The 25197-nt window shown below is 60.8% G+C and overlaps 3 protein-coding genes across 3 annotated transcripts; all 3 read left to right on the top strand.

Moving 5' to 3' along the window:
- The first annotated feature begins 1857 nt into the window (after positions 1–1857).
- On the top strand, positions 1858–8685 carry LOC128779149 (keratin, type I cytoskeletal 42). Its single transcript, XM_053911272.1, has 8 exons — positions 1858–2307; positions 4541–4623; positions 4727–4883; positions 5921–6082; positions 6685–6810; positions 7031–7251; positions 8220–8269; positions 8391–8685. The coding sequence occupies exons 1-8, from the start codon at positions 1858–1860 to the stop codon at positions 8486–8488; spliced, it is 1347 nt and encodes a 448-aa protein (XP_053767247.1). The 3' UTR covers positions 8489–8685.
- A 1674-nt stretch (positions 8686–10359) lies between these two features.
- Positions 10360–15659, top strand: LOC112298548 (keratin, type I cytoskeletal 17). Its single transcript, XM_024553486.4, has 8 exons — positions 10360–11064; positions 12098–12180; positions 12569–12725; positions 13341–13502; positions 14123–14248; positions 14340–14560; positions 14654–14679; positions 15432–15659. Exons 1-8 carry the CDS (start codon positions 10468–10470, stop codon positions 15524–15526), a joined length of 1467 nt encoding a protein of 488 aa, XP_024409254.3. The 5' UTR covers positions 10360–10467; the 3' UTR covers positions 15527–15659.
- A 6327-nt stretch (positions 15660–21986) lies between these two features.
- On the top strand, positions 21987–24921 carry LOC112298549 (keratin, type I cytoskeletal 16). The gene is made up of 8 exons (XM_024553487.4): positions 21987–22557; positions 23044–23126; positions 23271–23427; positions 23537–23698; positions 23792–23917; positions 24222–24442; positions 24543–24592; positions 24679–24921. Exons 1-8 carry the CDS (start codon positions 22069–22071, stop codon positions 24726–24728), a joined length of 1338 nt encoding a protein of 445 aa, XP_024409255.1. The 5' UTR covers positions 21987–22068; the 3' UTR covers positions 24729–24921.
- The last annotated feature ends 276 nt before the right edge of the window (positions 24922–25197 follow it).

The following is a 25197-nucleotide window of genomic DNA, read 5'->3' as shown; positions in this document are numbered from 1 at the left end:
GAAGGTTGACAGATTCTCTGCCCCTTTGAACTGGGCCTCAAGGCTAAGGTCTGGGGGCTTTGGAGATGGGCTGTAGGGAGAGACGCTGAAGAGGGCTGGTGCCTCATGGCCGCCCCTCCTCCTCCCCACCTGCTCCAGATTCATGCTGGAAGGTGGGTACTCCCTGCCTGGAGGGAAGACGGAGGAAGCCACTCAGCCCCTGGGGGACAGGGGCTCCTGGGGAGTCTGGCTCTAGCAGCCAGTGGGGAGGGTCTTTCTTGACTGCATGCCATTCCATGTGAGGGTGACCAGCTGGGCAAGGCCTGCCTCTGGCCCACCCAGGTGACCTCAGGTTCTATTGGTTCCCTCTCCTCCCCCAGACAGTCTTGGAGTGCCAGGAAGTCCCTCCTGATGTCTAACCTCAGGAAACAGCCCTGGTGCTCCGACCTTGGCTTTGAGACCCTTCCCTCCACCCACCAGCAACCCTCGGAAGCCCCGGCCTTCTTAGGCAGGGTGGGAGCAGGATGGGATTGGGGTTCACCCTCTTCTCCCAGGTAGCTTCTACTGTTCCCACCCTTCAAGCCAGGAGACACCTTTGCATGAGAGGCCACCCACCTTCTAAGCTGGAAGTCTTTCCAGTAGTCTAGTCTCATCACAGCAGCTGCAGCTGCGCGGAAAACCCGACGCCCTCCCTGTCCCTGTGTGTGGCAGTGTGCCCGGGCCACCCGCAAGCTCCCTGTGGAGCCAGGCTCGCCCTCCCCTGCCCATCCCATGGGCCCTGGCCGCCCCTGGAAGCTCCCCGTGCAGACAGGCCCCGTGCAGACGCCAGCGTCCTGGCAGCACCTAAATCATTAGCGCCACAGAGATTAGGCTGGTAATCTCCTTGTCAGGTGGTGGCGGGTGCCAGCCGCCAGGATGTGGGATCGCCCTGCTACCTCTCAGGGCGCAGGCGCAGCACTGACCGAGGGGCACCCTGCCCTGTAGATCCTGCTTCTCCCCCCTCGTGCCTCCTGGGGGGGTGGCCTCGGGAATGGCTTTCTGCAGGTACTGGGGGATGATGAGCATGAGTGGCCACCCCAACCCTCCGGCTTCGTCCTCACTGTCAGCCCCAGCGTGACTGCTGTCACTAGCTCTCCAGATTCCTTCAGGGACCATGGGAGATGGGAATTACCCCCATTTTACAAATGAGGAAACTGAGGCTTATGAATTGACTTCCTGTTAAGACTTGGATCCAAAGCTCCTTCAGGTCAGCACCAAGTCTAGTCCCCTTAGGTAAGGGGCTCCCCAGGCCAGGGCCACAGACTTGGGATGACTCCCAGAGACCTGGGGGCTCCCCAGGTCAGAGGCGGGTCCTCCCTCTCAGCCTGGGGGCCTCTTCAGGGCCACATTGGACCTGGTGAGGGCATCACTCCGAGCCTCTGCACCCTCTCCCTGGGGACCAGGAATGCTGGGTCAGAGGCCAGAGCAGCCTCCAGGCCCCAGGCCTGTGGAGCCTTGTTCTGGGCCTTTTCTGGCTGCCAGGGCTGGGTGGGTTCTCCAGCTCCTCAAGAGTGAGCTCAGAGGCTAATTGCTGCTGAGGATGGAGGATCACCCTACCCTGGGGCTGCAGCTCCAGCACCACCTTTGTTTCTAAACAATGGGCTTCTAAGAGGGGCACCTGCCCAGGCCAGGCTCTGGCAGGGGAGGGGGCGGGGGGATGTAGTCAGCACGTCCACCCTGAGCCCCAGGCCCTGGGCGGCTGATACAGGAGCAGAGTACATGGCTGGGGTTTTGGCTTTGACTTCAAGGGCCAGGGGCCCAGCCCTGTGATAGCCTGGCTATAAAGGGCTGCCCAGGGTCTCCGTCCAGACCAGACACTGCTCCTGACCCGTGGCCACCATGGCTGCCACCACCAGCAGCATCCGCCAGTTCTCAACTTCCAGCTCTGTGCCCATCGGGGGTTTCTCTCGGGTGTCCACGGTCCGTGTCGGGGGCACCTGCCGGGCCCCGAGCCTCCTGGGAGCTGGAAGCTGTGGCAACATGTCCGTTACCTCGTCCCGCTTCACTTCAGGCTTGGGGGGTGGCTACAGTGGGGGCTATACTTGCAACCTGGGTGGGGGCTATGGCCCCAGTGTCAGTGTGTCTGATGCCCTGCTGGGGGGCGGCGAGAAGGAGACCATGCAGAACCTCAATGACCGCCTGGCCTCCTACCTGGAGAAGGTGCATGCCCTGGAGGCAGCCAACGCTGACCTGGAGCTGAAGATCCGAGACTGGTACCAGAAGCAGGGCCCCAAGCCCACCCTCGACTACAGCCACTACTTCAAGACCATCGAGGAGCTGAGGAGCAAGGTGCGTGGGCCAGCCAGCTCCCTGCCTTCTGCCCTCTGTCCTTAGTGCCTGCTTCTGACTCATTCCATCCCAACTCTGGGCCTTTGAGAACATTTCTGCCTGAGGTCTCCATCATTCACTCACTTGATCTGGACCTCGCTCTGTGCCAGCCACTGGTCTCAGGCCTGGAGGACGTCCCATGCCGGGAGGGTGTTTGGAGTTCTCCCTTTCTGGGAGGAGTGTATTTGGGGTGGGTGATGGAGGAGTGATCAGGGAAGGCTTCAGAACACAGGGCCACAGATGGCATTCCAGGTACAGAGAACAGTGTGGGCAAAAGCATAGAGGTGGGGAAGAGTTTGATGTTGACTGCTGGGAGATGAGGCTGGGTATCTCCTTCCCACATTCCATTCCTCTCTGAATCTGCCTGCCTGCCTCACCTCCTCCAGGCAGTCCTCCTGGATGGATGGCACTTGCTTCTTATCCCAAGAACTTGGGGTCCCTCCAGCACTTTGAGGTTCGACCTATGCCCTGTTCACTGTGCTGATTTCACTTTTTGGCACATTCTCATGGCTGCTTTTGTTGTGGGTCCTCCTCACTCTCCATCATGGTCACTCTGGGGGACCCTGGGGGCAGAGGCCATGTCTCTCCTTGCAGACTGGGGGGAGGGCCCCTGAAAGAAGGAGCTGTGTCTTTCCACTCAGACTGAAAGCTCCTAAGGGAAGGAAGGAATTTCTCTTAGTCTGATGAAGGAGACAACTCTCTCCTGCCCTCTTTCTCATACACTCGTGACCTCTGAGAACATGGCCTTGGCATTCTGTGAATGTGGCCCTGGGGTCTTCTGCACAGACCCGCCCCTGGAGGGTCCTCCTGCATTGCCTCCCTCAGAGGCAGGTGAGAGGGCAAAGAGAAGCAGAGGGCCAGGCTTGGGGGGAGCAGGGGTGGGGCTGGCTGGGCCCCCGAGGGTCAGGCCTGCCCCGTTTCCTGGTGGAGGACCAGGCGTGGCACTGCTTTTTGAGGGGCTTTGCCCGCTCCTTCCTGGGACCTCGGCCAGGCAGGGAATTCCTGCAACTGACCTCTGGAAGCAGAACTACAGGGAGTGCCAGATCAGATACTGGGCTTTGTCTGGGCAGCGGGGAACCCGGGGCAGTCCTGCTGAGTCAGTGTGCTCCTGATTCCATTGGGGGTCAGCCAGCTCCTCAGCACCAACGCCCATTGCACCCCAGTGCACCCCGCAGGCCTCTGCTCCTCTGAGTCACTGCACCCCTCAGGGGTGTTTGCAGCTGCCCCTGGCTGGGCCCAGTCGACATCCTGAGCAGCTAGGTGAGTGGGAGGGACCTAGTGCAGCCTGGGATGTAACAAACTGGCCCTGGAACGACTGGGGGGCCTGAGCAGGTCACGTCTTAGACCCAGGATGAGCCTGCTGGGCTGCCCCTCTCTCACCTCCTACCCTTCAGCTCTTGGCCTGAAGACATTCCAAACTCCACCCCATTAATCTGCTCCCTCTGGGCCCGCTCTCCACCCCCAGCACCGTGGCCCTGGATGGGAGCTTCTCTTGGGCATTTCTCACAGTAACAGTGACTGCAGCAGTAATAATAACCAACCCTCTGCTCCTTCCAGAGCCTTCCATGTTCTCATTTAAGCCTCCTGATGACTCCATGGGAAAAGAAAACTGCCCTAGGTTTGCGGTCTGGCGAGCTGTAACCTCATTAATTAGCTAATTAATCACATAAGTGTTTCCTGGGGGCCAACTCTGGGCCAGGTACCCGGGTCAGGGCTGAGGATTTTGAAGGGAGCGAGATAGACATGGCCTTGTTCCCTAGAACTCAGAGTTCATGGGGGGGAAAATAACCAAAAAAGTCATGGAAAAATCACACTTGGGAGAAGTGCCATGAAAGAGAGAAGGGCAAGGGAGGAGGTGTGTCCAGAAGCGGGGATCCAGGTGGGGAAGTCAGGAGGGCTTCCTGGAGGGGGTGGCAACTGAATTGAGAGGTAAAGTTAGGTAGGAAAGAGAGAGTGAGGTCCAGGTGGCTTAGGCGAGTGACCCCATGGTGGTTGAGGGTACATATGGGTCTTTCTCCTAGCGTTGTGCCCCCACCGCTCTGTGAGTTCCCCAGGAGGGTCCTCAGAGGAAGAGACCACACCACGGGGACTTCTTCTTCATTCTGGCACACTCTCCAAAGGGCTGCAAGAGGGGTGTTGCAGGGCCTTCCTGGGGCTGCTGAGGGTGCCTGCTCACGGAGCCCATCACCCCCAGATCCTGGCAGCCACCATCGACAACGCCGGCCTGGTGCTGCAGATCGACAATGCCCGCCTGGCCGCCGATGACTTCCGTACCAAGTGAGTCCGGGCCTCCAGGGCTGCCGGTGGTGGGCCCAGCCCTGCACTCACAGAGCTCTGTGTGCACGAGGGGTGCCGTGGCTCATGCCTCCGCCCCTGCCAGGTACGAGACGGAGCTGAACCTGCGCATGAGCGTGGAGGCCGACACCAATGGCCTGCGCAGGGTGCTGGACGAGCTGACCCTGGCCAGAGCCGACCTGGAGATGCAGATCGAGAACCTGAAGGAGGAGCTGGCCTACCTCCGGAAGAACCACGAGGAGGTGAGGCCAAGTTGGGAATGAATGCGGGAGATGGGCCTGGGAACAAGCCAGGCTGCGGCCTCCAGATTGTCCTGGGCCGGGGCCACGCTCCGCTTCCAGTGCCCCTCCAGGGCGAGTGCCTGGGTCTGACCTGGGCGACCCTTAGAAGCATGATACTTCCCATGTCCCTTCAGGCACAGCTCCCTGTGTGGTGGCAGTTAACTACCTAACGAGCAAATCAATCTAGTGCATGCTAATGATCGCAATTAATTGTAATGGTGACAGAACAACAAACACCTGTCCAGCACATCACATGTGCGTCACAGCAATAATTTATTTCAGCTGATACTGACACCAGCGCTGGGAGAAGGGTGCTCGTTCTCCCCTTCACCAGGGAAGAAACTGAGGCTTGGGGGGGGGGTGAGGGACTTTTCCAAGGCTGCACGGGCAGCTGCCCTCCAATGTCCGACCCACATCCACCTCCAGGTCCAACTCCCCCGCTCAGCCACCTCTCCCACCTCCTTTTTCAGAGAATTCTCAACCCAAGGCCCTGCAGGGGACTAAGGAGCCTGTGGCTCCCTCCTCAGCTGACCTCCAGGCTGGCCTGAGCTAGGGGAGCCCCATCCTGGAGTTGCAGGAGCCCAGAAAGTGTCTCCAATTGGCTTTGAGGCTGGTTATAGGGATTGCATTTCCTAAGAAGTCTGTTCATCCCAGTTGACTTGGGGCTGCTCTCCCCCCGCTGTGCTGCATGGTTCGCAGTAGGTGACAAGCGTGGTGAGGGAGGCTGTCCTGGGTCCTGCCAGCTGTGACAGAGGGTAGCCATGTCTCCCGCCCCAGCACACGCTGCGGGTAACCACCAAGTACGTGTTGGGGAAGATGTTTTATATCGCAGCCTGCACATTTGAGACATGACATCCGCTTCCACCTTCAGGGTGAGGAGTTGCTGGCCTGTCTGTCTGTCTGTCATCGGCACCCCTCTTCCCGAGGTGGAGAAGGCAGGCCTCAGGGTCTCTCCCCAGGATGGCCGTGGGTGAGCCCCTGCTCTCCTCTCTGCCCAGGAAATGAACGCCCTGCGGGGCCAGGTGGGTGGGGACGTCAACGTGGAGATGGACGCCGCCCCGGGCGTGGACCTGAGCCGCATCCTGAACGAGATGCGTGACCAGTATGAGAAGATAGCGGAGAAGAACCGCAAGGACGCTGAGGACTGGTTCTTCAGCAAGGTGGGTGGCCGAGAGTGAGCAGGTGCGCACATACGTGTGCGTGCATGTGCCTGCTGTGTGCTGAGTATGGGCTGGAAAACGTGTAGTTCCACAGCCAGTCCCAGCTGGAAGGACCTTCGGAAACAAGTTGGACCAGCCCTTGTGTCTGGACGCAGATTGTGAGGCTCAGAGAGGCCTTCGGCTCACACAACCCTCCGCTGTGGACTGGGGAACAGATCCGGGTCCCCTCACCCACAGCGAGGGCTTCTCCTGCGCAGGCCTTCGCAGATATGTGTGTTGGGATGCATGACACGTACCCTAGAAAACACGCACTGAGCAGCTGCAGCCCCCCGGGCAGTGACAGGCACTAGAAGAATAAAACCCAGGGCCCGCCTTTGAGCAGTGCTTGCGGCTCAGGAGTAACCCATGCAAATGACCACAGAGCGGAGTGATTCCACTACGTTTCCGTGTGGGCACAGAGGATGTCTGTGGGTGCAGGGGCCCCACAGAGGCCCGTGATGTGCTGGGGGAGCAAGTCTGGGAGGTCAGGGCTCGGGGGTGGCCCTTGTCCTCTGCCCCACCACCACAAGCCTCCTGAAGCCCCAGGGACCCCCAACTTCTAGACGGAGGAGCTGAACCGCGAAGTGGCCACCAACACCGAGGCCCTGCAGAGTAGCAGGACGGAGATCACCGAGCTCCGCCGCTCCGTGCAGAACCTGGAGATTGAGCTGCAGTCCCAGCTCAGCATGGTAGGGCTTCCGGCCCCCTCCCTGCCTTGTCCCTGTCATCCCAGAGCGGGCTCAGCCTCATAGAACCCCGCTCGGAGAACCAGTGACACGCGCCCCTCTCAGCCCTCGTTACCGCCCCACTGTGCTGGCTGCACCCACAATCCAACACAGCGGGGTTCCCCTCTGGGTGGGGAAGAGTCCCATCCTGGGCTTACTCATCTACCTACACCCTGGCCCACAGAAAGCATCGCTGGAGGGCAGCCTGGCAGAGACTGAGGCGCGCTACGGGGCCCAGCTGGCCCAGCTGCAGGGGCTCATCAGCAGCATCGAGCAGCAGCTGGCTGAGCTGCGCTGCGACATGGAGCGTCAGAACCACGAGTACCAGGTGCTGCTGGACGTGAAGACGCGGCTGGAGCAGGAGATCGCCACCTACCGCCGCCTGCTGGAGGGCGAGGACACCCAGTGAGTGGGGGCACCTGGGCATCCGCTCCAGTGGGCTGGGGCCCTTCACACAGGGAGGGATGTGCCAGCCGCAGGAGGAGCTGGGAGGCTTTCAGGGCCCAGACTGAGATCACTGGCTGGGGTCCGCCTGAGGAGTGCTGAAGGCCGCATGAGGGCACGCAGACTAGATGGTGCGGGCCTCGGGGTGCTGCGGAGGGTTTTGCAGAGGATGGATATGATAATCAAGATGTCTCAGAACATTGCTCTGGCTGCAGAGGGAGAAATGCGTCAGCGAGGGCAGCCTGGGCCCGGGGCACCTGTAGGGAGGCAGGAGCATGGAGTTGGGCAAGCCCGCAGGGAGGCAGGGGCGGTGGCAGGGAAAGGCCTGGATGTGGGGGCTTGCGGGCTCGCCACGGGACTCAATATGTCCTGAGTGAGCACATAAAGGCCTGGGTAGTGATGACTCTGAGTTTCTGGTTCTGATGACTTGTAGCTGGTGACGTCATTCCCGGGATGGGATGAGGAGCAGGGTGGCGCCTGCTTTGGAGTTAGGAGGGTGGGTTGGGGCCCTGCCGTGAAAGGGCTGAGAATATCCTGAGTGGAGTCTCCAGGCTTAGTCATGCATTCCAGCTCTTTTGTTCCCCCAGGATGGTGAAGTCCATCTATGGTCTAACCACAGTCTCTTTTGCTTTGAGTCTATTTGTTAGGCCCTTCTGGATATGGAAAGACCAGCTTCTCCTTGTAAATCCCTGGTTAGCTGTGAAGTGCCTCTGGGCCTTTCTGTTGGGGTGTCCTCTTCCCTACTCCTGCCCACAGGCTTGTGCCCTTCCACCCTTGTGGTCGCCATTCTCTTCCACACTCTCCCAGCTGTCATTTGTCTGATTTGCTGGCACCTCTCGCCCTGGGCCTCCCCAGCTACTTCTCCTCTCAGGGGCCTGGGCTCCCAGGCAACACCCTAGGTTGACAGGTCCCTCCCTCTCTTCCTGCAGCCTGGCCAGCCAGTACTCCTCATCCCTGGCCTCACAGCCCACCCGGGAAGGTAAGAGTCTGCCTCATCCCGCCCAGAGGGTGTAGGAGAGTCTGAGGACCCTTCTGTGTGGGAGACTGGGGGAGGGGCTCTGGCCTGAGGTGCCCCGCACCCCCCACTCTGCTGTCTGCAGCCACAGTGACCAGCCGTCAGGTGCGCACCATTGTGGAGGAAGTCCAGGACGGCAAGGTGGTCTCCTCCCGGGAGCAGGTCCATCGCTCTACCCACTGAGGCCCCTTCCCACTCGCAAGAGCCCAGACTTGAAGGTCGCAGGGCAGCCATTGCCGCCAGCTCCTAGCACGCTACTGCTGAGCCCTGGGTGCCCATCTGGGCAGCTGCCCAAGAGCTGTTGCCTTTCTGTAGCTGCTTCCTGCACCCCCTCGTGGAGGGGGCCTCCTGAGTTTGCCCCAGTGACCGCTTATTAAAGCTTTGCCTGAAGTTCAAGTGTGATCTGGTGTGGTCATTGGCTTGGGGCAGTGTGGGCTGAGGGATGGGGAGGAGGAGAGTTTGTTAAATATTTGGGTGGCACTTGTCACCTGCCAACCTGTTCTACCCACCCTAGTCAGGCCTGGGGCTCCTGGGAGGATGAGAGGGAAGGAGGCAGAAGGACTAGGGTGGGGGTGGGGGTGGGGGACAGGACAGCCCAACAAGCTAGGAAAGTTTTTAAGAATCAGCCCCTGGGGCCCCTTTGCCTTTGGCTGGTTCCTGGGAGGGCCCTCAGATTTTCCAAGGAACTATGCCTATCAAAGAAAACTCCCGCCTTCTCCCCTGTAGGTCTGGGGGAGAGAGGCTGAGCAGGGGGCTTTCCTAAGGAGGGGTCCGGGGCGTGGATGAGTGAGAGGAGATGGCAGCAGCACCGCCAGCCCAGGAAACCAGACCGGCTCTGCCCAAGTCGGGGGTGTGTGTGGGGCGGGGTGGCTGCTGTGCATGTCAGCGTGGGGGGCTTCCTGTTTGCTTTGGTGGCTTGGCAGCTGCCAGGCTATTGGGGAATCTCTCCGCTGCTGGCGGGGGCTGTCTGGGCCTGTCTGGGAAGTGGAAGCCACCGGCAGACTGAGACACGACTGTGTTCCACCCAGGAGCTTTCTGGGAGGGACCCTGGGACCCAGGCAGGGCTGGGGGTGGTGGGCAGGGCAGGGGAGAGCCGTAGGGTGTCTCAGGGTCCCTCCCAGGTCCATCTCAGGGGGGAGTCTGGGGAAGGCTGTGTGTGTGTGGGTGGGGGTGGAAATGGCTGGGAGGGTCTTGGGAGGATGCCCTTCCTGGGTAGTGTCCTTAGGCTGGGACCTATGGTCTGTGCCCCTCACCTCACCCTGAGGCCTTTGGGGTACAGGAGTGCTAGGGAAGGTGGAGGGGGGCATGGCCTTCGGTTCTTCCACTTCCCCTGTACCCTGGTGCTTCTCTGCCAGCTTTCACTTCTCCATCCTATAGCTAAGCTCCTCTTTGTGAACCCAAACCCAGGACCCCCACCTGTCAGAGGGAGGTGGGGAAAGGTTCGGCTGGGCCAGCAGGGAGCCCCAGGGACGGGGCAGGTCAGAAAACTGGCCAGGTGGAACTGTAGGCCCTGGAGGGTTTCCCTGGTGAGAGAGCTGTGCAGAGTGGGGCCAGGGTGCCCAGAGCCCCCCTGGGGGTGGGGTCTGCTGCTGTGGGATGAGCACGAGGCCCTGCCAGCTCAGTCCTGCAGGTGTTTGGGGACACTATCCTGCTCGAGCCCCCATTTCCTTACTTATAAAATGGGGTGGTCGCCTGAGGCCTGACAGCATTACTGGGTTGTGTGGTGAGCCTGGTGGTGGCCGTCCAGTTTCCAAGGTGGGATGAGGGCTCAGTCCTCGCCATCTCCCCAGCACCCAGCCCAGGGCCAGGGCCGTGGGGCGTGGTGTGTGTTGAAGGACAGTAGCCCCAGGCTGGGGGGGGCTGCTGGGTTCCCCAGCCATCTCCCTACCTGACACAGGGGCCAGGCTGGCAGGGCTGGGATGGCAGCTGCCAGGGAGGGCTTGGTGATGGTGACGTCCTGCCTCTCCTCTTCTCCGTATTAGGTCATGGGAAAGCATAGCTGGAGGGCCTGCCTGAATCACAGGTGACAGGCTTGGGACCAGAGACACGCACACGTGCACGCAGACGCCCAGCATGGGGGTTCGGAGAAATGAGGCAAAGCCCCGCTGGTGGGAGGGGAGGGGGCCTGCAGCCACCTGGGAGCTGGCAGGCCTCCAGGGGTGATGAAAGCCCAGGGGAATGGAAACAGAGGAGCAAGCCTGTTGCAATTACTGTGCCCGCCCACTTGTCTGCCTATAAAGGAGGCAGGTGTGCCCCAGCAGCAACACGCACCTGAGGCTTCTCTAAACCCCTCGCACTGTGCCCGCCCGCCGCCTGCCGCTACCACCATGACCACCACCATCCGCCAGTTCACCTCCTCCAGCTCCATCAAGGGCTCTTCCGGCCTGGGGGGCGGCTCATCCCGCACCTCCTGCCGGCTGTCGGGGAGCCTGGGCGCCGGCTCCTGCAGGCTGGGGTCTGCCAGTGGCCTGGGCAGTGGCCTCGGGAGCAGCAGCTACTCCAGCTGCTACAGCTTCGGCTCCGGCGGTGGCTATGGTGGCAGCTTTGGGGGCGTTGATGGGCTGCTGGCTGGAGGTGAGAAGGCCACCATGCAGAACCTCAACGACCGCCTGGCTTCCTACCTGGACAAGGTGCGCGCCCTGGAGCAGGCCAACACTGAGCTGGAGGTGAAGATCCGAGACTGGTACCAGAAGCAGGCCCCGGGGCCTGCCCGAGACTACAGCCACTACTACCAGACCATTGAGGACCTGAAGAACAAGGTGGGGCCTGCTTGGGGGAGGGGGCCATGACTCCTCTGCCCAAACGTGGAGTCCAGCCCGGGGGCTGTCACAGGGCTTCGGGGAGTTGAGAACAGTGTGTCCCCACTTGGCCTCTGGGGTCCCACCTTGGGGGCCCTGTGGCTCATTTGCCCTTTTCCTGGGGCAGCAGGCTGGGCCAGGGACAAGCAGCCTCATGGAGCTCTTTTCAGACTCAGCTTCCCCATCACAGAGCTCCTTGCCACCTTGTACCGTGGTAGGATACAGCGAAGGGAAACAGGTGGAGGGCTGGGCTGGGCTCATCACGCTGCTACATACGTGGGTACCTCCCTCCTGGAAGCAAGAGGAGCATTTTGGGCATTGGTGGGGTAAGGGGGCTGAGTGAGAGCCCAATGGCACCTGCTGGGAGGTGGAGACAGGAGAATGGGGGCGGGACCTCAGGGCGCCTCTGGTGAGCCTTATTTGGGGATTTTTCAGGCTTCCCCATCCTCCTGCTGCTCTCTCAAGGATTGGGCTGAGCAAACCTGGGCGGGGTAGGCTGCCTGCTGGTGCCCCGGGTCAAGGTTAGCAGGGGTTATCACTTCCAATTTGAAAATGCTCTTTAGTGAGGACTCCTTTAGCCTCCCTTTTGGGGGAGACCCTCAGGGGCACCATCTCCCCAGCTGTAAAATGTGGGAGCTGTCCACATGCTCTTTGTTTTCTGGGATTCTGGGACAGCTTCTGCCCCCGCGGCACCCTCCCATTCTCTGGCTCTCTGGAATCCCTAGCCTGAGGACCCCCTGGGCTGCCCACTCTGGTTTGGAGCAGAGCCCGGCATGGGGGTCTGTGCTGGGGGAGGCAGGCCCCAGGGGAGCAGGAGGCAAGTTTCAGCGCATCAGACTCCTGCTGGCCCGGACTTTGCCAACAATTACAGCACAACAAAGGGGAGACGCTGTGCAGGGAGGGAGCCTTTCTGAAAAAAGGCAGCCACATCAGAACCTTGGCCTGGGCCGAACTGCCCCTACCCAGTGATCTGACTGTTCTCCCATCTCCCCAGATCCTCACGGCCACCGTGGACAACGCCAGCATCCTGCTGCAGATTGACAATGCCCGTCTGGCTGCTGACGACTTCCGTACCAAGTGAGCCTTCCCCAGTGAGCTGAGGAGGAGCTGGTGGCACCCCTCCCCACCCTCGGTCTCCTCTGTTGCTTGTGGTGTAGGCCAGGAGCTGGGGGGGGGGGAACCCGCCTCTCAGTACAGGTTGTGGGAAGTCCTGAGGGTCACTGGGCTTAGACAGGTGAGGTCAGACAGCAAGGGGAAGCAGGAGGCAGAGAGGAGAGAAGTAGGAAGCCACGTGGGGGTGGAGCCTTGCCCTAACTGTTCCCAGGGCCCCAGGGCTAGAGTTTGCTTCCACTCTTCCCCATCATGATTTCTCATAAGCCTTAGAGCCCTGGCCAAAGCAGGGTGCTGGCCAGAACCTGAGCTGGCCAGACCAAGTCTAAACCAAAGTCTCCGGTTCCCTCTGCAGGTTTGAGACGGAGCAGGCCCTGCGTGTGAGTGTGGAGGCCGACATCAACGGCCTGCGTAGGGTGCTGGACGAGCTGACCCTGGCCAGAGCTGACCTGGAGATGCAGATCGAGAACCTGAAGGAGGAGCTGGCCTACCTGAGGAAGAACCACGAGGAGGTAAGGTGGAGGGGTTGTGGGGCTCTAGGGCTGCGCTGGGGCCGAAATCAAGGGAAGCAGGCAGAGCAGGTGCTCCAGGCCTGGTCGCCGTACAGGGCTGCTGGGCCTGTGGGGCCCTGGTCCCCAGGGCCCAGAACCAGGGTGCAGGACAGCCTCCTCCTGCTTCCCTGCATCGGAGGAACCTCCCAGGAGCCCACAGGGGCCTCTTTTCCTCCCCCCACCCCCAGGTCCCCCTCACAAGAACAGGAGACAAGTGAAGAGGTCTCCTCCTTGTCCTGCTCAAACCCTTGAATCTGGGCCCTCCATACAATAGACATTTGGAAATTAGATGGGATATTCTGGGGGCACAGGCCTAAGAATGAGATTTTATCTTTTGAAAGCCCTCAGTCTAGTGGGAGAGGCACAGAACCTCCCTCAGGGAGTCCCAGTCTGAGGGTGGAGGCAGAGCCCATACAGAGCACATGGATGAAAGTCATTAGGGGGGTCAGAGGGCAGAGGACAGGCAGATCAGGGAGGGGTCCTTGGGAGGGGTCTGGAGAGCTCGTGTGGGAAGGGCTGGGAGCAAGAGGTCAGGACAGCCCAGGATGCCCACACCGCAACTGCTGTCCTCCCCAGGAGATGCTTGCCCTGCGGGGCCAGGTGGGCGGCGAGATCAACGTGGAGATGGACGCTGCTCCCGGCGTGGACCTGAGCCGCATCCTGAATGAGATGCGTGACCAGTATGAGAAGATAGCAGAGAAGAACCGCAAAGACGCTGAGGACTGGTTCTTCAGCAAGGTGGGTGCTGTGGGCCAGAGGCCTCTCCCAGGGGGTGGGGTGTGAGGACCAAGTCCCAACAGCATGCCCAGTGCCTGGCATCTTGGGGGCACCCTGTCCTCAGTGAGCCAAATGGACCCCAGGTGATCAGCCTCACCCAGGGCATCAACAGGCTTGGAGTTTGGCTAAAGCTAAGATCTGGGGGTGAGCGGGGAGCTCTGTTCTGGAATACTGCCAGAGGATAAAGTCCCAGGAGCTTCCACCTCTCCTTCAAGAAGTCAGGAGCCAGCACCAGCTGCCTGGCTACTATCCTGGCAGGTGCTCAAGTTTCTTATTCTTGTGCCTTCCACTTGGAGGAACTAAAGATAAAGCTTATCATTCCAAGACGTCTGGGCACCGGAAAGTGGGAGGCTGGTGAGCAGGCACTGCCTCCACCGTCAGGTTTGGGAGGAGGCCTGAGAGGCCTAGGGGAGGTTGGGAAGGTGAATAAGGTCAGGGGTGTTATGGGGGCAGGGGAGCTCCAAGTGCCTGTCTGGGCACAGAATGGACCCTGGGCTGAGAGTAAGGAGGGCACGGGGCTTGTCTGACTTGGAGGAGGGGTCTCAGGCTTACTCTCGCACCACCCTGTGTTCTGTCTGCAGACAGAGGAGCTGAACCGTGAGGTGGCCACCAACAGTGAGCTGCTGCAGAGCGGCAAGAGCGAGATCTCCGAGCTGCGGCGCACCGTGCAGGCCTTGGAGATTGAGCTACAGTCCCATCTCAGCATGGTAGGGGCGCTGCCTGGCCTAGGATGGGCCCAGGACCCTGGAGGGGACACTCGTCACCCTCTCTGACCCTGTCCCTCCTGCCCTCCTGCAGAAAGCATCCCTAGAGGGCAGCCTGGCAGAGACGGAGGGCCGCTACTGTGTGCAGCTGTCCCAGATCCAGGGGCTGATCGGCAGTGTGGAGGAGCAACTGGCTCAGCTGCGCTGTGAGATGGAGCAGCAGAACCAGGAGTACAAGATCTTGCTGGATGTGAAGACGCGGCTGGAGCAGGAGATCACAACCTACCGCCGCCTGCTGGAGGGCGAGGACGCCCAGTGCGTGGGGGCTCTGGGGCCAGGGCTGTGGGCCTGGGGTGGGGCGAAGTTCTCAGACACGCATCTAATGCCCTCTCTCTGTTTTCTCTGCAGCCTGACTCAGTACAAGCCCAAAGAACGTAAGCATCTTGGTAGCGGAGGGTGGGGCAGCGCAGGGCGGGGCAGCACAGGGCAGGTACCCTCTGCACCTTGCTGAGGGAGGTAGCCAGGAGCTACTGGAAATGATGGCTGATTCTTAGCAGGGCTGGGGGCAGGGGCCCATCAGCGCTCAGGGTTGGTGCTCAGGGGAATCAGATGAGGCAGACACTGGCTTGTCTGATGGGGAAACATGGTCCTAGCACTGGAGATCCGCTCTGATGGGGAGATAGGGACTTGGCCTCGTGGTCTTTGCTCTGAGAGCCTACAGGTGTCCTGGCTGTGGGCTTTAGTCTGATGGGAGAAGGGGACTTGGTCCTTGTCCTCCAGATTTTAGTCTGACGGGGAACATAAAGCCCTCGCCCTGGGGTATCTAGTCTAATGGAGGTGATGGGGACCAGAGCCCAGTCTTATGGGGGAGGCTGGAGCACAGTCCATGCCCTGGAGACGGACCCCACTGTGTGGAGCGCCCAGTCTGTGAGGTGCGCCTTTGCAGGAGGACCCGTGGGTCAGAGTCGCACCGCCCATCTAGGAGGCAGGATGCGCTAGCAGAGGGACACGGTGGGAGGGAAGGAGCAGTGAAGGAAGAGGGAAAAGAGTGTGGATGGGACACTGAAGAGCCAGCAGGGGTGTGGACCCCCCACTGCTAGGTCCCCAGAGCCAGCGCCTCTTAGGGGTTGGGGGCAGAGCCAGGGTCTCCGGGCCCCACCCACCTCTGCCTGTGTGTCTCCTGCAGCTGTGACCACGCGTCAGGTGCGCACCATTGTGGAAGAGGTCCAGGACGGCAAGGTTATCTCCTCCCGGGAGCAGGTCCACCAGACCACCCGCTGAGGACTCTGTCCCCTGGCCAGCCCCCCCAGGGCCCCTCCTCGGCCCTGCAGACTCTGGCTTCCCAGCCTTCCCCCGTGGCTTTCACGCTCTTTCCTACACCCCCTGCCTGACCAATAAATATTGTTGACTCTAACGTAGAGTGCATTCTGCTTGTGGCCACTGAAGTGGGCCCTCCAAGGGTGGGGTGAACGCAAGCGGAAGTTTTGGGGGGGGAGGATGGAGCAGGGGGAGGAGTCTGTGGACACACACTGGGGTTGACTTAGGGAGTCTCAGACCAGGGCAGAAAGTGGGTCTGGGCAGAGCTTGTGTGCATGTGGGGGCGTTGCATCTCCCAAGGACTGGTGGTCCGGGGGAGGGTGGTCTAGGCAGTGCTAGACCCCGGGTGGGGTCTTATATGGTGTCTTAGGTGGTCCCTTCCTGTGCTATCGGTAGGCCTGTGGCCATGGGCAGTCACGTCCCCTCCCTGAGCCTCATTTTCTCATCCACAAATGGCCGACAGGAATTCAAGTGTGGGAGCAGAGTCCCAAGGGAGGATGCATCCAATCAGCTGCTCCTGGAGGTCCATCCCCTGAGAGGGGACAAGGGTGGGCGAGGACAGCAGTCTGGATCCTCGTGGGAGCAACCCAGGGGGAGGGAACGTGGGGGAGGCAGGCTGGATGGTTAGGCCGGGCCCCCCTCCGCCTCCCCTGAGAATATGAGCTGGAGTCCTGTGCCCCTAGAGAAGGCTGTGGACCCTGGCAGCTGGGGGAGGAAGGCGGGGCCTCTCTCAGGGATGTGTCCTCATATGGTGAGCTGCTGCTCAGGATGGGGGTGCTGGGGGGTTGTACCTGGGGAGCAGCACCACCTTCTCTGGCGGTTTGACCTCTCTCAGTTTCAGCAGCCTGATGGTGGGGGTAGGGGAGAAACACATCCTGGGGCAGGGGGCAGGGGCAGCCCTGCCAAGCCACGCCCAGGGCCCTCTGGTCCCCAGCCCCTTTCCGGCTGATGGCAGGTGATGAGCCGTTGGGGCGGAGCCTGAGACCTGGAAGTCTGCCTTTGAGTAAATCCGGAAACCCTGGGTGGGGCAAGCCTGCTTTCCTAGTTTTCTTCAAGCAGTAGGAGTGGGTGGAAGGGGTTACCGAGAGGAGGGGTGCCCCCCACCGCAATTCACTGACAAGCCTGGGACTGTCTGCTGCTGCACAGTCAGGCCGGGACGTTCAAACACCTGCTGCATCCTGGCGCCTGGAGACTGAGGGCGGGGCCTGGGCGGGGCGGGAGCAGATGGGGCAGTGGGCAGCTGGGTGAGGGGCTTTGGGCAGGTCCCAGGCCTTCTCTGGATCTCAGAGGCCGCAGTAAGAGAGGTGTGAGGTGAATCCCAGCTAACGGTGCATCTGGCCCTGATACTGAGGACGGTGGGGACAGCGGGCTTCTCCCCATGCTGGGGATTCCCGGTTGGCGGCTGGAGCCCGGGCCTACGGAGGCAACAGGCAGCAGGCTGGGTATGCGGGTCCTGGTCCATCAGACGCTGGTGACTCTCAGCTGCCTGAGCCACAGTCAGGGCAAGGATGGAGGACAGGCAGGTGGCACTGTACCCCTCAGGCCCCCGAGTACATCTGGCCATAACCAGCGGAACCAGCCCTGGGCGGAGCATGGCTCATTGGAAGGGTGATCTCATTTATTTGAACAGCCGTTCTGGGAAGCAGGACGTCTCTGGGAAGAGGCAGCCCATTGTGTGCAGGGGGACGCTGAGGCTCTGAGGAGCAGTGACTCAGGCCTGTCTGGAGCCTGGCATGCCAGGGGTGCGGCAGGGTGCTGGCCGGAGCCGGGGGTGCTGGGAAGGGGGGCCCCGGAGTCCCACCTCCCACCCAGCCTCAGGCTCTTAGGCAGTGGCTCTCTCTCCCCAGACTCCAGGGTCCACTCCTACTGGTGCAGTGGCTGAGGGGAGGAAGTCAGAGTGTGGGGCTGGCCAGAGGCAGCCAGGACTGTGTCCCTCTACTGGGGAAGAAGCCCCTGCCCACGAAGGGAGTGGCTCAGGGGGCCATAATGGAGGTGCAGCCAGGTGTACTGAGAGCTGAGCTGAGAGAGGCGTTGGCTGCTCTGTTGAGGTTGGGGGTTCGCAGGAGATAGTCTTGGGCCCAGAGAGGGAAAACCCCACCCTTTCCAGAAGGGCTCCACCCAGGCCTGGGCAGGTAGGGGCCGTAGGGCACAGTAAATAAGTTTGGGGCCTCTGGTCCCCTGGAGATGGCATGGGGGACTTTGGTGGCTTTGTCCAGGCACCCCACGCTGACCCAGGTTTCTGGGGCCATTTTCTGTGGCTAGACTGGGGGACTCTGCAGAGGGTCTCAGGGTTCATCTGCACGCACCCACCTACCCATTGCACCAAGTGTTTTGCCCCGTATCGGAGACCAGGTGGTAACTGCCCTTGGCGCTGCCTCACCTCCCCTCATTGGATGGACACACACGCACCTGATTCCCAGGCTCAGGCCCAGGCCAGTGGTGGCCAGCCCCCAGTGACCCTTCCTCCACCACTCCCACACCCTGGCAGTGACCTGGCAGCGCTTCCTGCTGGGAGACGCCTGGCAGTTACACTGTCCATGGTGCTGCATTGCCCTGTGCCTAGGTCTCAAGGGGCCCCAGGGATCAAGAGACACAGGCCCTGGCCTGCAGGGACACGAAGGACCCCAGCCTAGGGACGGGCTGGCAACACTCCCTCAGCCCTCAGGCAGTGTGGGTCTCCTGTGCCAGCCCGTGCTGCGGGTGGCTGAGGAGAACAGAGGGACCGGAGCCAGGACAGTTCTGCCACCTGGCACAGGGCTGAGGCTGTAACTGAGCTTGACCCAGCCATAGGCTTCCCTGAGGGTCTCTTAGCTGTGCAGACCATGGAGAGGGAGAAACAGTCCCTGTAACAGTCCCCTGCCCTCAGAAGGGGGGCGTCAAATACGTGGGAGCTTTGGTGTTCAGACTCGCCCAGATCCTGGGACTAGTCAAGGGGCCAGAGCCTGGATCAGACATTGTCCACTCCCAGAGAGCCCGCCCCACCCCCTGCAGGCGCCTCCCCCAGCACAGCCTGAGTGCCCTGTGCTGGGATTGCTTCTGCCCGCTCTTCCCCCATCAGACGGTAAGCCCCCAGAGCTTCTCCTCCTTTTTAATTTTTCGTCTGAGTGCACATTGTAGGTGCTTTATAAATATCTGTGAATAAATGCAATTCGACCATCCGTCTGTGCCAGGTGCTTTATTTATTTTGCCTCTAACACACCTGTGGAGTAGTGCTGATCCTTCCATTTCCCAGAGAAGGAAACTGAGGCTCCAAGAGGCCAAACGGCTGGTCTAATACCTGGTCCAGGTTCTCCCAACTGCAGGCGGCTCTGTCCCGACTCCTCCAGCCTCTTCTCTCTTCACCCTGCCTCGGAGCCTGTGGTTTTGGCTGCCACTGGACTCTGCAGCTACCTTCTCTCTCCCCTCCGTCTCCCCGGGACCCCTTCTCCTGCCCTCCCTCCACTAGGCCTGACTGGTTACCAGAGAGAAAACTGTCTCCAGGATCAGCTTTATCCCGTGAAGCCGATGCCGTGGGTCAGCAGGGCCCGGTGGTCTGGAAGGGGGCTGGTGATCAGTCAGGTTTGGGAATTGTGGCAAGCTGAGGCGTGGTATTGGCCAATAATATTTCCTGGCCAGCTCTCGGATGAAATGACCTCACACCTGAGATGGGACGGCCCAAGGAGGGAGGGACGAGGTGAACCCACTGCCTGGAGAGGCGCCAGCTGGGTGGAAGTAGGTGCTCTATGCCCACAGGCCTGGCGACCTTGGGGCAGGTGTAATGGAGGAAAGACTCCTCTGACCTTCTTTGCCAATTCAGATCTTCAGAGGCCCAGCCGGAGCAACCCCTGGTTCAGCCACATTCTAAAGAGGGGCTTGGAGGCAGCCCCCCTTTACTGCTGGTAGCCTCGCCCAGCTGCGTCCTGAGGCTAGAGCACCCACACGTTTTCTGCACTGGGTGCTGCATTCCTGTCTGTTTTCTCTTCAGGTCAAATGATAAGTTCCAAGGCTAGAGACCCTGTCACACCTCCCCCACCCGCTATGCCCCAGTGCTGGGCATATGCCGGGTGCTTGGTCTGCGGTGTTGACTGAATGGTTTGCTTGTGGGTCAGCAGCTTCCTTCCTGCAGCTTCTCAGCCCAAGTGGCTCCCTGCACCTGGGCTGAGCCTGTGCAACACCTCCCCACTACCATCTCCCCCCCCCCACCTCCCCCTCTCCCCCCAGCTGCCCAGCCTCCAAGAATGGGGGAGGGGCATCGGCCCAATTAGAAAGGAGGTGGAGGGTGTGCAGGGACAGAGAAGGAAAGCCCCCAGAGGCTGGGTTTGAGCCTCTGTCCCTCTGAGTCCATGCTGTGTAAACTGGGACAAGACTTTCACTCTCTTAGGTTGGAGCTTGGTGGCCTTTAGGGACCTCAAAGGCCATTCCCAGTTCTGGGAATGGAGTCTGTAGTCGGACCTGAACCCCAGGCCCATCCTGACACTTGGGACGGTAGGATTTTTGTCCAAATTTTTAGGGCCCCTTTGCCCATTTGGGGTGTGTGGGGAGGGGAGCACCCCCCAGGCCTAGCCCTGAAGGTGTGTGCTGGGCACCGGCCCTGCCGATACCTCTGGGGCCTGCACCCACAAGCCGAGTGCCTGACAGGACTCGGTGGCAGTGACAAAGCCGGTTATGGTGAGGCAGAGGATTTAAAGGGGGTATCGCCCAGCAGAGCTCAGGCTGGGGCAAGCCCTCTCTGCTCCTCCTGTCTTGACAGAGAGGCACTTTGGAGTAAGGACAGTGGCTCGCTCTGGAGGTCACCCCTCAGACCACCCTGAAGGGGTCTCTAATTTTGGGTCCAGGCCTTCCCAGCCCTTGGGCCAAGGTCACGCCCACTGTGGGCAGAGCTCCCCCCAGGCAGTGCGGGCAGGTAGTTGAGAATGGACACACTGGTCCCTGCCTGTAAGACCTGAGCTCTGGGTCCTAGTCCCGGACCAATGACTTCAAGGGATCACCCCACTCTCTGGTTTTCCCTCTATTTCACAGGATGAATTCAGGATGATAGTATATGCTGGGGACACAGAGAGAGAGTGGTCCAGGATGGTGACGGCTCGCGCTACACAAACAGACAGACGGGTTCAAACACCTGCTCCCCCTTGACGGGAGCCTCAGGAAGCCACTTACCCTTCCAGCTCCCTGTCTGAGCGCTGTGGCAGGGACAAGCCCCTCACAGGACCACATGGCACACGTAGGCACTCTCCACTCCCTGCATGGCAGGTGACTAGACAGCCACCTCCCCCCTCCCTCTATTGAGTGAGTGAGCCCTGGACACAGGGTGGGGACTCAAAAGCCCATGGTGGGGTTCCGGGGTCACTTGTGGCACCAGTGGCAGGACAGGGACTCCCTCCCATCACAGCTTATCATGGGTGCCAGTGATTAGGGGGAGCAGTGCATTGGGGGTGCTGCTCTAAGGGTGGGGGTGAGGGAGCACAGACAGGAGGGCAGGGGTGTGGGAGGGAGGTGCCAGAGTGTAGAAGTGGGCTCGGGGAGGGAGGTGGGAGGCAGCGGTGGCAGAAGGAAAAAATGGGGGTGCTGAAGGGGCAGGGGAGGGTCAGCGTGGGCTATCGGGAGAGGCCAGAGGGGTTATTCATGTACAATTCTCTGCATGTGGCCGGTGGTGTGTCCTCCCTTTTGCAGATAAAACCCTGAGGCCCACAGGGGCTACAGGGCTGCCTGTGCTGTGCAGCTTGCAAGGGGCCGAGCTGCGGGTCAAACCGCCACCTGTCCAGCTCCACAGTGCATGCTGGTCCATGTCCATACCCCTTCCGGAGGTCCTGGGGGCTCAAAGGCTGCCTCCAAAACACACTGGGTTCAGGAAGGGAAAGAGAGTCACAGAACTTTTAGAACTAGAAAGGACTGCAACATCCCCCCGCCCAGCCTGGTCATTTTGCTGAGGGGACACAGGCCCAGAGAGGGTAGGTGAGGGGCCTCCGGTCCCACGGTGGGCAAAGCAGAGGGAGGCCATGAACCAGAACCTCCTGTCAAGAGCTGGGCATGAGGGATCCCCCTGGCTGTATGCTGAGTCGGCCCTGGGATGGCATCGCCGAGGCTGTCACCGTGGGGCAGGGAGTCCTTCCGTGGGCTGACTCACTGCCTGGGGACTCAGTCGCCACAGAGCCGCCTGTGCCAAGGCCCTGCTGTCCCCTCGGGCTCCAGGAACAGGAGCTGATTCCCACCGCCTAGCCTGAGTCACGAACAACTTGCTTTTGTGAGTTCGCTCTCGGCCCCACACCCCTCGAAGCTGGGCGGGAACTCTGAGCAGTGCAGTGGTGAATGGACCCCGGGCTGAGTAAGCGGAGCAGGGAGTTGGACGGGACCTGGAGTGATGAAATGCAGAGGGAACCCCGAGTCAGCAGTTGGGGTGGCCCCACCTTCCCCAGGTGCATATAAAGGTGCCTGGGGTTGAGGCAGCCCCAGCATCTTCTCAGATTCCCTGAGCACCTTTCTCTTCTCTCTGCCGACTCACTCGCTCACTCACCTCCCTCCTCGGCACCATGACCACCTGCAGCCGCCAGTTCACCTCCGGCTCCATGAAGGGCTCCTGTGGCCTTGGCTCCAGCCGCATGTCCTCTGTCCTGGCCGGAGGGTCCTGCAGGGCCCCTGGCACCTTCGGGGGCATGTCGGTCTCCACCTCTCGCTACTCTTCTGGGGGGGCCTGCGGGCTGGGAGGTGGCTATGGCGGTGGCTTCAGCAGCAGTAGCAGCTTCGGTGGGGCTCTGGGAAGCTGTTTTGGTGGAGGATATGGCGGTGGCTTCGGTGCTGGCTTCGGTGGTGGCGATGGTGGCCTCCTCTCTGGCAATGAGAAGATCACCATGCAGAACCTCAACGACCGCCTGGCCTCCTACCTGGACAAGGTGCGCGCCCTGGAGGAGGCCAACGCTGACCTGGAGGTGAAGATCCGTGACTGGTACCAGAAGCAGCGGCCCAGTGAGGTCAAGGACTACAGCCCCTACTTCAAGACCATCGAGGACCTGAGAAACAAGGTGGGTGGGCCAGGTGGGTGGCCTGGTGGGTGGAGCATTGAGAGAGGTCATGGCTACGGTCGTCCTTAGAAAACCACTTGCCAGTGTGCCCGTTTTACAAACAGGAAGGCTGAGGCTGGCCTTCGTGGAGTGGCCAAGGTCCACTCAGAGAATTGGTGGCAGAGGGCTCTTTTTCTGCATCTAAGTGTCTGAGCTGGCCTGGAACCCTGGCTCTTTCATTCCCTGCAGCCTTCTGTGCAACTCCCCTTCAGCCTCTCTTAGCCTTGCACCCAGGATGGGGAAGTGGGGGAGGTGGGGTGCATCCCCTACACACCCTAAGCTGGGTGTGGAAGGCACCCAGCAGGCTGGCTGGGGGAGCACAGGGCCTGACCTGAAAGACAGGCAGCCTGCAAGTTCAGGGAAGCTCCTTTGCCCCATCTGTGCCCTTCGCCCCTGAGCAGCAGGACTGTGGCTCACCCGGCCTGCTGTCTTTCACCCCCTCTGCAGATCATTGCTGCCACCATTGAGAATGCTCAGCCCATTCTGCAGATCGACAATGCCAGGCTGGCGGCTGATGACTTCAGGACCAAGTGAGCATCCCTGTGGCGGGGCTGAGGGCAGAGGGCAGAGGGCAGGGAGTGAGCAGTGGGGCTGTTTACCCCGGAGGACCAGAAGGCCTTGAGCCTCAGAAGCCTCATGGATGGAACCTGATACCCTGACCTCTGTGCTGCCAGGTACGAGCATGAGCTGGCCCTGCGCCAGAGCGTGGAGGCCGACATCAACGGCCTGCGCAGGGTGCTGGACGAGCTGACCCTGGCCAGAGCTGACCTGGAGATGCAGATCGAGAGCCTGAAGGAGGAGCTGGCCTATCTGAGGAAGAACCACGAGGAGGTGAGGCATTGTGCGAGGGAGGCTGGTTCAATGCGGCTGCAGGTGCACCTGGGGTAGGGAAAGGGCTCAGTGCCTCTTGATCCGACTGCCTCTTGCCCTCCCTCCCTAGGAGATGCTTGCCCTGCGGGGACAGACTGGTGGGGATGTCAATGTGGAGATGGATGCTGCCCCTGGCGTGGACCTGAGCCGCATCCTGAACGAGATGCGTGACCAGTACGAGCAGATGGCGGAGAAGAACCGCAGAGACGCCGAGGCCTGGTTCCTGAGCAAGGTGAAGCCTGGTCCTCGGCCCGCCCGCAGGACTTCCCAGCATGGGATGCATCTGGAGTGCCTCACACCTTCTGCCCTTTTGTTCCCACGCCAGACCGAGGAGCTGAACAAGGAAGTGGCCTCTAACAGCGAACTGGTGCAGAGCAGCCGCAGTGAGGTGACCGAGCTCCGGAGGGTACTCCAGGGCCTGGAGATCGAACTGCAGTCCCAGCTCAGCATGGTGAGGACAACCTGGCACAGCCCCAGCCCCCAAGTCACCAGTAATGGCCACCAGCCCCTCAGCACTGCCACCACACAGTTCCACATCTCTTTCCCCAAGAGTGGGCCTGGAGGGATCATTGTACCCAGTTTATAGATGGAGAAATTAAGGCCCAGAATGGTGGAATGAGTTTTCTGACTGTTGTCTGGCCATCAGTAGCTGAGCTGGGATCAAAATCCGTGCACCTCACAGAAAACATGCCCAGAGACCTGGAGAAACAGCAGTGACCACCTCCGATGACTTTGTCTCTGTCTCCCACTGACAGAAAGCATCCCTGGAGGGCAGCCTGGAGGAGACCAAAGGCCGCTACTGCATGCAGCTGGCCCAGATCCAGGGGCTGATCGGCAGCGTGGAGGAGCAGCTGGCTCAGCTGCGCTGTGAGATGGAGCAGCAGAGCCAAGAGTACCAGATCCTGCTGGACGTGAAGACACGGCTGGAGCAGGAGATCGCCACCTACCGCCGCCTGCTGGAGGGCGAGGACACCTAGTGAGTACCTGTCCCCTGCCCCCCCAGTTCTACCCTGTAGACCCTTCAGCCCCCTGCTGCTCCCAGCACCTCTAACGGCTCTGCCTTTTCTCCCCCACAGTCTCTCCTCTTCTCAGCTCACGTCCAGCCAATCCTATTCTTCCCGAGATGGTAAGGCTTCTGAGGGTTCCCTTCTCCCTGTGTGGGCCCAGCTGAGCTCCCAGAGCCTTTCTCACCTCTTCTCTTCTCTCCCACAGTCTCCTCCTCCTCCACCGGCCGCCAGACCCGGCCCATCCTCAAGGAGTAGGGCTCCTCGGGCTTCAGCCAGGGCCAGAACTCCAAGCACTGAGCTGCCTCTGCCAGAGCCTCCTGCCCACCCAGCAGCCTCAGCCCCAAAAGGCCTGGGTCAGGCTCCTCTCCTCCCAGTGCAAATCCCAGCTATCTCCCCTCCCTCCCCGCTGGTGGTGGGCTAATAAAGCTGACTTTCTGGTTGATGCAAACCTGTCTGGTCTCTGTTCTTGAAATGATGGGAGGGGAGTTGAAGCTACCTCCCAGGAACCTTTTGGGGCCTCACAGCCCAAGGGTTGCCGGAAAGACCAAAGCTCAGCAGAGTGTGTAGGGTCTTCCTGGAAGACCTCCACGCCACCGGGAAGTGGGGGGTGAGATACAGGAGGGAAGGAGCTCATGCACGTGGACAGACATCACGAGAGGCATTTTACAGAGGTTCTTTCCTTAGACCCTCCTAGCAACTCTGTGACCCGGGTGTGGTCAGGCCC

Source organism: Desmodus rotundus, chromosome 9, assembly GCF_022682495.2.
Source record: "Desmodus rotundus isolate HL8 chromosome 9, HLdesRot8A.1, whole genome shotgun sequence".
Taxonomy (NCBI): Eukaryota; Metazoa; Chordata; class Mammalia; order Chiroptera; family Phyllostomidae; genus Desmodus; species Desmodus rotundus.
Note: the sequence above shows the minus strand (reverse complement) of the source record. Positions and strands in the feature narration are given on the sequence as shown.

Bases quoted from the DNA above. Each gene is read 5' to 3' on its own strand.
- LOC128779149 (XM_053911272.1), top strand. From the start codon at position 1,858: ATGGCTGCCACCACCAGCAGCATCCGCCAGTTCTCAACTTCCAGCTCT. The intron at 6,811-7,030 runs GTAGGGCTTCCG...CCTGGCCCACAG, and splicing joins TGCAGTCCCAGCTCAGCATG to AAAGCATCGCTGGAGGGCAG. The intron at 7,252-8,219 runs GTGAGTGGGGGC...CTCTTCCTGCAG, and splicing joins CTGGAGGGCGAGGACACCCA to CCTGGCCAGCCAGTACTCCT.
- LOC112298548 (XM_024553486.4), top strand. From the start codon at position 10,468: ATGAAAGCCCAGGGGAATGGAAACAGAGGAGCAAGCCTGTTGCAATTA. The intron at 14,249-14,339 runs GTAGGGGCGCTG...GCCCTCCTGCAG, and splicing joins TACAGTCCCATCTCAGCATG to AAAGCATCCCTAGAGGGCAG. The intron at 14,680-15,431 runs GTAAGCATCTTG...TGTCTCCTGCAG, and splicing joins TCAGTACAAGCCCAAAGAAC to CTGTGACCACGCGTCAGGTG.
- LOC112298549 (XM_024553487.4), top strand. From the start codon at position 22,069: ATGACCACCTGCAGCCGCCAGTTCACCTCCGGCTCCATGAAGGGCTCC. The intron at 23,127-23,270 runs GTGAGCATCCCT...CTGTGCTGCCAG, and splicing joins GCTGATGACTTCAGGACCAA to GTACGAGCATGAGCTGGCCC. The intron at 23,918-24,221 runs GTGAGGACAACC...TCCCACTGACAG, and splicing joins TGCAGTCCCAGCTCAGCATG to AAAGCATCCCTGGAGGGCAG.